Source organism: Choloepus didactylus, chromosome 18, assembly GCF_015220235.1.
Source record: "Choloepus didactylus isolate mChoDid1 chromosome 18, mChoDid1.pri, whole genome shotgun sequence".
In the NCBI taxonomy this organism is placed as follows: Eukaryota; Metazoa; Chordata; class Mammalia; order Pilosa; family Megalonychidae; genus Choloepus; species Choloepus didactylus.
Genome location: NC_051324.1, coordinates 74,682,923 through 74,696,123, shown reverse-complemented (window position 1 = coordinate 74,696,123; position 13,201 = coordinate 74,682,923). Strand labels below are relative to the sequence as shown.

The 13,201-nt window shown below is 47.5% G+C and overlaps 1 protein-coding gene across 5 annotated transcripts in view; it reads right to left on the bottom strand.

Moving 5' to 3' along the window:
- The window catches only part of RPTOR (regulatory associated protein of MTOR complex 1), a 462,365-nt gene that overhangs the window by 27,401 nt on the left and 421,763 nt on the right, over positions 1-13,201 (bottom strand). For all 5 annotated transcript variants that reach the window (XR_005212782.1, XR_005212784.1, XR_005212783.1 and 2 more), the window contains one exon: positions 2,875-2,980. Coding sequence is in view for 1 of the 5 variants with exons in the window: in XM_037810022.1 (XP_037665950.1) it covers positions 2,875-2,980 (106 nt within the window). In the remaining 4 variants the exon portion in view is untranslated. The remainder of the gene's footprint in view (positions 1-2,874; positions 2,981-13,201) is intronic.

Here is a 13,201-nt window from a genome sequence, read left to right as displayed (position 1 = left end):
GCAGCCAGCTGAGGCCATGGGACGGGCCACCTCTGGTCCCTGCCAGTGGGCCTGGGCCTTCGCACCCGGCACAGAGCTGGAAGCACAGAAGTGCCCAGCAACGCCTGTCGGCTCACACGGTATCACTTATACTTCAGCAATATGCAGATGAGGGCACATTTATCCGGGTACAATTGTATGAAAAATGTGCCAGAGATTTCGGAATACAGGATTGACACAGCTCTGAGATGTGTCACAGGCTTGGGTTTAACCATCCGGTATAGCCACCATCCACCGTCCAGCCAAAGCAGGTCCCCTCAGCCTGGGAAGATGATAACCACGAAACCAAACAACTGAAGGATCAAATCACAAACTAAACAGTGAACATGGATCTATTCACCTGGTCCCCAAATACGAGAACATAAATCCCTTATGGCTTTGAAAGAGTTTGTTTTAGAAAGAACAGCAAAGAAGTTAAAGACGCCAAGAGAGCTGAGACAGGTTTAGACACATTTCTGATAATAATTTAAGGTCTATCAAGCGTGACTAGAGATGTGTGGCTGAACAAGTCCGATCTTCTGTGGCAAAGCCAGGGAGGGAGAGGAAAGCCAGGTTTCCCCGGCACCCTTGGCCCCAGAAAACCAGGTAGACAACTGGTAGACCCAGGAGAGCCCTTCTGTGCTTCACAAACTCTCCTTTTCCCGGGGAACCCAATTCTCAGGCAGTGGTAATACAAAGGCAAACCTCCCAGCCTTCCCAAGTGCATCTCCTCTTAGTTCAGAACAGCAAGCACTGAAAACCACGGAAAAGGAGACAAAAACCATTTTCTGCTAAGGAGAATGGTTAAACTAACAAGGAAAGCAGGCCCTGAAGGGTTTAATTCTAAGAAGTAGAGACGGCTTTCTTCTTATGGCCATGTCTTGAGCATCGAGAGGCATCTTGACACTCCAATGGCACAAGGGAGGCCCAAGGAGAGGGCATAGTTGGGATCCCTGAAAGATAAAGGGAAATGCCCCAGATTCTTACGCTAGTTAATACATTTTGTGTACATCAAATATCAGTAGGCGACATCAGGCAGGCAGCTGAGGGGTGTGCCCGGGAAATGAGGAGATCAACATCAGCCTTTCTAATTCCTGCCTCCTGGTGCCAAAGCTTATGGGGCCGGTTAACCTTGCTCAAAGACCGGAGCAGATATCCTCATTTACATCTTCTCCAGGACACGGCTCTCAAATTAAAAGGAAACCTGATGCTGAATCCAAATTCTGAGCAGGGCCGGCGCCTCGAGGAGGGCACGGCCTCACGACCACCCAGGCCCTCTCAGGGTGAAGCCCGTCTGCATTCCTTTTTACCGCTCGCAGTCCCATTCGCTTATGTTTATAGCAGTTTGGTGTTTTTGACAAATCTTTTTTTCATAAAAAACTGGAAAAAAGAATCCACAAATTTGGCGTCCACAAGGATATTCTACTTTGTCTGGAGAAACCTGTTTTGCTTCCTCAGTGTCCGGTCTCATTTCACGCCCTGCTCCCTTCTGCGAGTGACCCCAGGCCAGGCCGGGGAGCCCCTCCGAGGTCAGGGTCAGAGCACCCTCACGGTTTCCTGGGTGAGCCGGGCTCGGCTCCCACGTCTGTCTCAGGACAGCCAGGAGGACTCGGGGTCCTACGGAATTTCAGCCCTCCCAGGAAAGAGCCTCTAGACGTGTACTCAGAAGGCACCTCCCGAGGAAAGCCGCAGGGCCCAGAGCTCGCCCGATGCCCACGTTTGAGTGGCAAGTGTCGGGGAAGCAGGCGCTGAATTCTAAGACACGAGGGTGCGTTAAGTCTAGCCTGCCACCCGCTCCTTCACAGGGCATGAAGAGTTAGAAACAGCCAGAGAGAGTCTGCAGCAGGCGGTGACGGTACGTGCCAGTGAAGCGTGAACCCGAGGCATTTTAAAGGGAGAGCCATGAACGCAGGTGCGGCTGTCCGCCAAAGTGGCCTCTGGAGGAGAACAACCATTTGCGTGACTCAGGGACGCTGAGGACCATGCGGGCCGGGAGCAGGGGCTGCTGAGAGCCACAGGGTGTCTGCTGGGCCCTCACGCCCACTTTAAATAATTTGATCAAAATGTTATAGGACGGGAAGGCCGATCCAAGTGATGCGTCAACAGAAGTGGTTAAGAGCCCTCGGGCACAGACTTCTGCTGGGCGCTGCTCATGTCAGGAACGTGGTGGCAGCTGATGTGGCACTCTCGGCCCCTCACAGCTCTGTACACTCACAACCACATGGCTGGGTCAGATCCCAGCAGGGGATGGAGTCTTTACCACTAACCCATGCAGGGGTGCAGGGAGAGCAAGGGGTGGGGGAGAGGGGGAGAGACAGAGACTGACTCACGCAGAGGGAGAGGGCTTCCCTTTGGTGTCCCGGGGCGGGGTCTGGACCCAGGCCTCCCCACCGTCCTGGACACACGACAGGACCCAGGCTGCCCCTCCTGGCCCCCGTGGACACCTCTGCCACACACACACTGTGCCTTCTGCTGGTCATTGCGCTTTCAACCCTGGGCAACACTCAGGACAACAGTGGCATCTGTTGGCGGGTTTGGTAGAAGGTTTGGTAAGATGTGATTTAGGACGGTGTGGGGTGACAGCTGACGAGCCTCCAGGCACACGGTGGAGGCTGCAGGGTAAAGGCAGGGCCGAGCAAAGCACCAACATCCAGCCGGGAGCTCCCCCAGGGGCCTGCGGATGGCTTGTGCCTTCGCCTCTGGAAGCGTAAAAATGAACTTGCTCCCGCCCGAGAGGCCGTTGGTCGGATGGAGCCTCTGCTGATGCCCCTGAGGGTCCCGGATGCAGGGCGGCCTCCCGGGTGCCCAGGGCCCACAGCGGGGCAGCCCTGCCCTCACGGCACGGGCGGCGCTTACCCTTCTCGATGACTTGCTGGGCCTGCCTTCGCACATGAGTGTTCCGCAGAAACCGCCACTCCCGCTCCTTGCGGATCTGACTCTCTAGATCATGTTCTTCTGGGATCTTCAACAATAAGAAACACCAAATTAAGTCCAGAAATTAAAAACAACTACCTTCCCTGATAGAGAGGTGTTGAAGAATCGGGGTGTCTTGTCTGGCCAGCGCACTAAGCCCCATGGAAGGTTGGAGAACAGTTTCTGGGGCTTGGCAGCCACACACCGAGGCTGGCCCTGGGGCCCGGGAAAGCAGGCATGGAGCTCTCGGCTGCCGGCCCGGCCTCCACCCTGTTGAGCTGTGCACCTGGCTGCCCCTCACCTCGGGGGTCCCTCTCCATGCCAGCACCGCCCCACTGCGTGAAAGCTGCCCCCAACAGCCACAGAACCCCCACCGAGGGCCAGGTGTCCTACGGGTCAGACCCAAACTTGGGAAGCTGACGCTCTGCCTGCATTTTGAGAAGGAGGCAAAGGCATCGCTTTCCAGGCAGAGAAACGCTTCTAGGGGAGGTGAGGTCCACGATGAGGACCGTGTTTTCTGCAGGAGGGGACATGATGGCAGCAAGCCGGGCAGGGACACCGCCTGCAGAGAGCCGGGCAGGGGCAGACGCTGCATCTGTTACCACGAAAACGTGAAGCACAGAATCAAACGCTGGGGCCTGTGAGACTCCCCCCTTACAAGCTTTCTCTGATGCTAAAGAAACATAAAAATTAAGCAAATAACAAGGGCAGGTGGTCCCTGCCTGGCTTCGTCCAACACTGGGGAGGGTGGGGGCCCGTGGACAGGCGCAGGGCAGGAGGGCGCAGGGAGACGCACCCGGCCGGGGACACCAGCTCCGCTGGCTCCCATGCTCTTCCCCGACCACGGACACGGCCCAGGGAGGCCGAGTCCGTCTCCTCTCGGATCACGAGACTCTGGGCCAGCAGCCTCCCCTCCCCGCCGAGTGGAGGCCCCTGGGTCCCCGGCCGTGGGTGCAGCGGCGTGGGCGAGGGCTGCCGAGGGCAACTCCCGTCCGAGAGCGCACACCTGGCAAACACCAGGGTTCAAGTCCCCTTTACTCAGAAGGATGAGCTCTGGTTTGCATAATAGAGGTGCAGCTCCTTAATCATAAGCGTCATCAGATAGGTTTGGCTGCCTCTGAGTCCTGGCCAGAAAATTAATGAGATTTGTAAAATCCCCAAATATGGAAAAAATTGGGTAAACAAAAGAAAAATGCCACTTCTTTATGGCCAGTAGCCCACAACCCGCCCTGTGGTCGGCCGTGACAACACACGGAACGAGAGAGCGCCCCGTCAGGACTTAGAGCCTTGGACTCCTGGGTAGAAAAAGCAAAGGATGCAGCACATTTAACGTGGTCAGGCCAAGTGTGGCTGAGAAGAGGAATCGTTTCAGGCCGAGAATCCCGGGCTATATTTTCGGTGGCTGTTACATGAAACATTTCAGACCATTTTCTGTCTCCCTTCTCAAACGCCTTCTGCTATATTTGATTAGAAAATGAAAGCAACCAGCCCCCCAGACCTCAGCTCTGATGCCTGCTCTCAAAGGCGGCCTGTTGGTTTGTTTTCTGGCATTTCATTGCTTTGCTCTACTCCTTTTCTTCTTAGAAATCACAAAGACACATCCAGCAAAATAGCAACAAAAAACCAAAAAGGACACCCAAACCCAGAAACAACAGTAAGAAAAGGGGCCAAATAGCTATATTCGAATATTTATGGGATTAGAAATAACTCCACATGGCAAACAGGATAGATTGTGGAGATTTAACTATGGGTTTCATTTTATGACAATTCCGAGTTTATCAGAAAAGAAATGACAAATGACTGATAATGCAGAGCAAAAGCAATAAAAATTTTAACAACACTGATAAAAAGCCTCCGCGCCACCTGGGAGCCAACGCCCTCAGGTGGCTGCGGGAAGGAGGTGGGCACCAGTACCCCAGGCGTCTCCGAGTGGGTGGCACCCTGGGGATTTGAACTTCAGGCCCCGCTCTCCCTGCAGCCCTGGGCTGGCTCCGCCGAGCTCCGCGCCGCACCCCTGCGGGAATCCCAGGGGCTGTGGGCAGACTTGGGGGCTGCAGTTTCCAGCCACAAAGAAAACGCAAGCAGGGGCTCCCTGGAAAGGAGAAGGGGAGCACGTGGACATTGTGCCCAAGTCCAGGCGATGGGTGCTGGGCAGAGGTGAGCCCGGGCAGCCGGGCAGGGACGGGACGGACCGAGGGTCCTCAGCAGACGGACGGAGGGTGGCCACCTGGGACGTTTCCACCCGGGAAAGTCCTGACCCGGCGAGCGGGGGAGCCGCAGGGCTGCCGCACTCTCCGTACCTAGTAACGGTGCGAGTTTTCAAACGCTGAGGCCCCTCGATTTCTCTCCACTAGACAAAGCACATGTTGATTTGGTGAAGTGAGAACAGGTTTGCCTCTGTGCTGGCTTGTCACCTCGATACTTGAAATTAATTTTCTCCACTGTCTGACAACCAACTACAACCGCCCTGTAAATGATGAAGCCATGGCTTCACGGTGGAGACAGGGGGTGGCTGCCCCCCTCAGGTTCACCAGCAACGGCTGATCCCGATCCCACTAGAGGAGCTGCCTGGGTGACACCAGTTGCCAAGCCAGGGGAGGGGGAAAGCTCTAACGCCAGGGTCAGAGGTCACCGAGTGCATTTATCCCTAAAAGTGGGCCACCCCCACTAGGCTTCAACGCTGGTCCCCGCTACAATCGGTGGATCACACAGCAAATCACACCCTTTCTCAGTTCTGACAAAGGCACAGCCGTGAACCAGCCCCCTCAAGATGGAGAACCATTCCGCCGCCCCTAGATCCTTCTCGTGCCCCTCTGTGGTCAGACCCTCCCTCACCCTCAGCCCCGTCCAGTCAACCACTGATCCATTTTCTGTTCCAGGGCTTTGCCTTTCCCCGAATACTATACAAATGCACTATGGTACGTAGCCTTTGAGCCCGGCTTCTTTTACCTGGTGCGATGTACTTGAGATCCGCGATCCACCCGTGTTGTCATGATTCCATGTGTATCAGGTTTTTTTTCCTTTCGTAGTATTCCAGTGTTTGCCTGTAACAATTTATCCGTTTATCAGAAGGCTTTTTGGAGTTTTGGGTAGTCATGACTAAAGCCACTGCAAACATTCACACACAAGTTTTTGAGTGAACAGAAGTCTCTCTTGGGTGAGTGTCTAGGAGTAACATTGTTAGGTTGCACGGTGTGTGTGTGACTTTATAAGAAACAAACTCCTCCAAAGCATCTGTAATCTTCTGCATTGGCACCGGCAATGCACGAGAGTGTGATCGGCTCCGCACCCTCTGCCAGCACCTGCTACCAGTCGTTTACTAGAGGTGTACAGCGTTTAGTCCAGGTAACCGGCCCTTTCTGACTGACTGCCTCCACGTCGAGCATCTGTACGTTTGCCTATTTGCCATCTGCACTTCTTTGGTGAAGTATCTGTTCTTTTGCCTATTTTCTGTTGAATTGCATTTTCCTATTACGGAATTTTGAGAGTTAAGTGTTCTGGATACAAGTCCTCTATCAGATATGTGTTCTATAGTTTTTTCCCCCATTATCTAGTTTGTCTTTTCATTTTCTTAACAGTATTTTGAAAAGCAGAAGTTTTCATCTTAAGTCCAATTTATCATTTTTTTTTCATTTATGGCTTGTGCTTTTTATATCTTATTAAAGAAGCTATGGCCTACCTGAGGTCGGATTTCCCTAAGTTTCTTCGAGAAGGTTCATGGTTTTAGGTTTCACATTTAAGTCTACGATCCATTTTGAGTTAATTGTTTCATACAAGGTAGGAGGTTTGGGTCAAGGTTTACTTTTTTTTTTTGGCATATGGATTGTTTCACAATTGTTGAAAACTGGGCTATACTTCCCCTATTGACTCAAACTGCCTTTGTGACTGTTGAAAATCAGTTGACCATATTTGTGTGTCTATTTCTGGACTCTTTTCTGTTTTATTCATGTGTTTACCTTCTGCCAATTCCACAGTCTTTATTGCTTTAACTTGACAGTCAGTCTTCGAGACTTACTCACCAGGTAGGATGAGTCTTCAACTTTGTTTTTCAATTCCAAAACTGTTTGACTATTTTACTTCTTTTGTTTTCTCATATAAATTTTAGAATAAGCTTGTCGATTTCTACGAGAAATCCCATGGGGATTTTTATTGGGATCACAATGAATCTATACATCAATGTGCATAGATCTGACATCTTAACATCATTGAGTTTACAGTCCATGAACGTGGTGTATCTCTTCATTTATTTAGGTCTTCTCTGGTTTCTTTCATCAGTTGTGTAGTTTGCAGCATACAGACCTTGCACATATATACATTTTACATTTACAACTGACTAATATATAATGACCTTGTACCCTGTGAATATAATTGTGAAAGTTAGGTGCATGTGTCAACTTGGGCAGGTGACCCAGCCATCTGGTCAAGCAAGCACTGGCCTAACAATTGCTGTGAGGACGTTTGAGGCTGGTTAATAAACCAACAGGCTGGTTTATTGGATCATCAGTCAATTGACTGCAGCTGTGACTGATGACTCACCGAAGGGCATGTCTTCCACAATGAGAGAATGCAATTGGCTGGATTTAATCCAATTAATCAGTTGAAGACTTATAAGCAAGACAGACAGAGGACCTTCACTTCTTCTTCCGCTGCCCAGTGAAGCATTTCCTGAGGAGTTCGTCAAAGTTGCTGGTTTGTCTCCTGAGGAGTTCATCGGACATCTTCCTTGGAGTTGACAGTTTGCTGACTGCTCTACAGAATTTGGACTCGTGCATACCCACAGTTGCATGAGTCACTTTTACAATTTGATAATCAGAGACATCTCTCATTGATTGTTTCCCTAGAGAACCCTAACTAATACAGTAATATACTCACTTGTAAGTTCTAGTTGCTTTTGCAGATTCTTTTGTCTTTTATGTACACAGTAATGTTGTCTGTGAATGTATGCATTTCTTATTATTGTCTTAGTAAATTGTCTAGAACCTCTGGTTGTGTTGAATAAAAAGGGTGAGAGAAGACATCCTAGCCTTGTTTCTAATTTTAGAGAAAAAACATTCAGTCTTTTACCATCGAGTATAATGTGAACAACAGATTTTTGTAGAGTGCCTTTATAAGGGTAAGGAATTTCCCTTCTATTCCTAGTTTGATGAGAGTTCTTATCACGAATGGCTGTTAAGTTCTGTCAAACGTCAAATGCTTTTTCTGCAGCTTTGGAGATAATTATATGGTTTTACTTCTATGGTTTCTTTTTCTAAAGAAGAAAACTCTCTGGTAAACATTTTTGAATTTCCAAACTGTTTTCTATACTGCACCCCTATATATTCCCAAAATGCCATGTTGAATCAACTTTGCTTTCTTGGGGCAGAAACCATTAGTCACAGTGTATTATCTTTTTTGTATATATTGCTGCATTTGATTTGCTAATTTTATCTTGAGGATTTTGTGTTATTGGTTTGTAGCTTTTTGTTCTTATAATATTGTTGCTTGCTTTTGGTATCAGAGTAATGCTGGCTTCATAAAGTTGGGCAGTGTTCATTCTTTTTTTATTTTCTGTAAGCTACTGTGCAGAATTGGTATTATTTCTTCCCTTAAATATTTGGTAGAATTTGCAAGTGAACCTGTCTGGGCCTAGAGTTTCCTTTGTTGGAAGGTTTTTAACTATACATTCATTTTCTTTAGTAGACATAGGACTAATCAGGCTTTCTACTTCTTAAGTGAGCTTTGGCAGTTCATGACTTTCCATGAGTTTGTCCATTTCATCTAAGTTGCTGAGTTCATAGGCATAAAGTAGAGATGCCTCCCTCCCACTCCTGATACTGGGAATTTGTGTCTTCTCTCTCTTTCTTCATCAGAGGTTAGAGGAGTATTAAATTTACTGATCTTTAAAAAAAAAAAAACATGCTTTGGTTTAATTACTTTTTTCTTATTGTTTTTCTGTCTTCAATTTGTTTGATTTCTTGCTTTTTATTTGCTTCCTTCTGTCTGCATTAGGTATAGTTTGCTCCTTTTTTCTTTTTCGTTTCCTATGGGAGAAGCTTAAAATCATTGAGTCCATTCTTCTTTTTCTTTTTTAAATAAGTATTTAATGCTACCAACTTCCCTCTAAGTACTGCAATAGCTGCATCCCACAAGTTTTGACATGTGGTTTCATTTTCATTCAGTTCAAAGTACTTTCTAATTTCTGTTGTGACTTTATATTTGATCCATGGGTTATTTAGAAAGGCATTGTTTGGTTTCCAAATATTGGGAGATTTTCCAGAGAGCATTCTGTTCAATTATGTGGTTCAGAGGATGTATTTTGCATGATTTCAGTTCTTTTACATTTGTAAAGCTAATTGTGGATTTGTCTATTTCTCTTTTCAGGTCTACCTGTTTTTGTGTCATGGACGTGAAACCTTATAGGTGCATATGTATATTTAGGAGTTTTAGGTCTTCTTGGTGAGTTGATCACTTTATCATTATGTAATGCCCCTATTTACCCCTTGAAGTATTTTTTGTTCTGAAGTTTACTTTGTTTGAAATTACTATAGATACTCCGGCTTTCTTTTGATTTGTATTTGCAATATACAAATTTCCCACTGTATTACTTTTAACCCATCTATGAGAAATTAAAGTAGGTTTCTTGTAGACAGCACCAAGTTGAGTCTTTAAAAAACATCCAATTTGTCAATTTCTGTCTCATAAGTGGTACTTTTAGACTATTTACATTTAATTTTTGATATTGCTGGATTAAAATCTACAATTTTGCTAGTTTTTGCTATTTGTTCCATCTGTTCTTTGCCTCCCCCCTTTTAGATTGAGTATGTTTCCTGTGCTTCCATCTACCTCCAGTTATTATTTATACCTCTTTAAAATTTTAAAAAACAGTTGCTCTGGGGTTTCCAATGTACAACTGTAATTAATGCTAGTTTTCTTCACGCTTCGTGTATAACGTAAGAGCCTCCTAGGAGCCCACTCCCCACTCCCGCCTCCTGTCTGCACTGCTGCTGGTGCACATTTCACCTTCACGTGTGCTATGAACCCACCACACACTGCTACCACTGGTGCTTGAGACAGCCAATTACTAAAAGTCTTTCACATTTACCTTCATCTTTACCATGTCTACAGTTCTTCATTTCTTTCTGTAGATCCAGGTTTCTGTCTCGCATCACATTCCTTCTGCTGGAAGAACTACCTCTAAAATTTCTTGTCATGCATGTAATGAATTTTCTCAGCTTTTATTTGCCTGAGAAAGACTTTATTTTGCTTTCATTTAAAAAACACCCTTTGTTGAGATATAACTCACATACCATAAGCCACCTTTTTAAAGTGCATGATTCAATGGTTTTAGTATATTCACAGGGTTGTGCAACCACCTTCACAATCTCAATTTAGAAAACTTTCATCAGCCCCTAAAATCACTCCCTATTTACTAGCTGTCCCATCCCTAACCCTCTCTCTCAGCCTGAGGCAACTACTGTTGACTTTCTGTCATACAGGGCTGCCTATTTGGACTTTTCATACAAATAGAATCATACAATACGTGGTCATCTGTGAATGGATCCCTTCATTCAGCGTAATGTCTCTGAGGCTCACCCATGACGTAGCGCATGTCAATATTTCATTCCTTTTCACTGCTGAATAATAATCCATTGGCTATATTGTACTTCGTTTGTCCTCTCATTAGTTGGTGGACATTTGGGTTGTTTCTAGTTTTTGGCTACTATGAGTAATGCTGCTCTAAAATTTCATTTACAAGTTTTTAGGTGGACATATGTCTTAATTTAAATCCCACCTAGAAGGGGAGTTGCTGGGTCATATAAAAACTCTATGATTAACATTTTTAAGAGGACAAACCATTTTCTAAATGGGTTGCTCCAATTTACATTTTCACAAAGCAGGAGAGTTTCAGTTTCTCCACAATTCAATTCAATTTCTCCATCCGGATGGGTGTGAAGTGGCATCTCATTGTGGTTTTGATTTGCATTTCCTTGATGGCTAATGATATTGAGCATCTTTTCAGGTGCTTAGTGGTCATTTGCATATCTTCTTGGGAGAAATGTCTATTCAAATCCTTTGTCCATATTTTAACGGGGTTATTTGTCTTTTAATTATTGAGCTGTAGAGTTCTTTGTATATTGTGGATACCAGTCCCTTATCGTATATATGAATTATATTATTTTCTCCTATTCTGTGGGTTGTTTTTTCACTTTCTTAATGGCATCACTGGCAGCATAAATGTTTTTAAATTCTCTTGTAGTCCAATTTATCTATTTTTCTTTTGTTGCTTGTGTTTTTGGTGTCATAGCTAGAAAACCATTACCCTATTTAAGGCAATGAAGATTAATTCCTATGTTTTCTTCTAAAAGTTTTTTAGGTTTAGCGCATACATTTAGGTCTATGATCCATTTTGAGTTCAGTTTTATGCATGGCATGAGGAAGGAGTCAAACTGTGTTCCTCGGCAAGCGGGACATCCCCCCGTCCCAGCATTACTGGTTAAAGACTGCCCTTTGTCCACTGAGCTGTCTTGGCGCCCCTGCTGGAAATCAGCCAGCCATCAGTGTTAGGGTTTCCATCCGAGGTCTCGTTCCTACCCCGCTGGTCCATGTGTCTGTCCCCAGGCCAGCCCCACGCTGCCCAGCTGTGGCAGCCATTCGAGGTGGCAGAGTTCTGAAGCTGCCACACCATGTGCCACTCCAGTGTGGGGGTCGGGCGGGCTTCTGCATTGTTCCGGTGGGACCTCCTTCAACCTCAAGCAGGACCCGTGTCTCGGGGCATCAGGGGCTTTCTCGGTGATCCGCTCCCCACCGGGTGTCTCCTATGGGGGCATTTCCTTGCCCCATCCAGGGGTAGCAGCTTCTTCTTTTACCCTCCTCTGGTTGCGGTGGTCTTCACACCAGCCCAGGGGCTCTGCTGCCCCCCCTCCCCCCGCCCAGTGGCTTAAGGAATTTGTTTTATAGGGGAGAGGGGTCAGGGCGGGGCGGGGGGCTGCTCCCCTCTTTAAGGCCTGCGGCACTGTGGAAGGCTTTTCTAGGCTCCTGCCCAGCGTTCCTGTGACGGCCTCGTGGAGGTCCTGGAAGGAGCCTGTGGAGCCGGAGAGCCGTTTTTGTGTGTGACTCCCGGGTGCTCTGTCCTCTCGTGCCAGCCCACACCTGGTCCTCAGCACTTCGTGGAAGTTTTAGCCGAGTTCTTCTCCCCATTTGTCTGGTGTCCTCTCCTCCGTGCTCTGCCACAGTGAGCCAGCCCTCGTGTGTTTCTCCTTGGAGACACCTGCCTTCCTTCATATTTCAGGCAATTTGTTCCCCTACAACCTCTCTGATGGGCTCATTTTATCATTTAGCTTTTCTTGTTTCTAAGATGGGACTTTCCAGCTTCCAACACACTAGGTGGAAGTGGAACCAGCTTGGGTCTTTAGCCAGACCAGTGTTCTCCTTACAAACTGGATTTGTCACCTGCACACCTAAGGCCAGAAGGAGCCGCCCCACAGGGCCTTCACCACAGAGAACCAAGCAAAACTAGGATAAAACTCTCTTAGACCACAATTTTAGAATTACTGTTGTACTTAATATAATACTGAGCAACCACAACAAGGCGTCTTTTTAAAAAAGAATTTATCCTATCTAAGCAACAGTAACTTGATTCCTGATTGTTTCACACCCAGCAATGATCTGTGAAAAGGGAACACTGGCGCTATGGCCAAGTGCGTGAGCAGACTGGCAGCGTGGCGTCTCACGGTCGCTGCTGTAGAAGGGGCCGGAGAACCCCACTGCCCAGCAAGCAGGACCCACATGGAAATGAGCCTAGAGAACGCGGGTGACGCCTCCCCCTGCCGCTGAGCCAAGTATGCCACGCAGCTCTCAGCAGACAACACACACTCGTTCTTTTCTTGCTGTCCTGGAGAAGAATCAACCTGCCAGTTTCCTTCAGATTTTCCAGAAGGAACTGGAAGCATCCATGGTTTAGCTCCCTAGGCTGCTCAAGCAAATCCCATGAAACGGCTCAGGTTAAACAATGGGAATTTACCTGCTCACGGTTTTGAGGCTAAAAGAAAGTTCATATCACGGTGTCATCAGGGCGATGCTTCCTTCTGGAAGACTGGAGCTCTGGGGCTGGCTGCCGGCGACGCTGCATTCTGGGTTTGTCACATGCAAGACGGATGGTGGCGTCTCTGGGTCTCTCCCTTCTCTTCCGGATTCCACTGACGTTCAGCTTTTGACTGTTCTCTCTGTGGCTTTCTCTCTCTCTCTGTCTGAACTCCATTTTCTTAGAATCGACTCCAGTTACAGGAGTAAG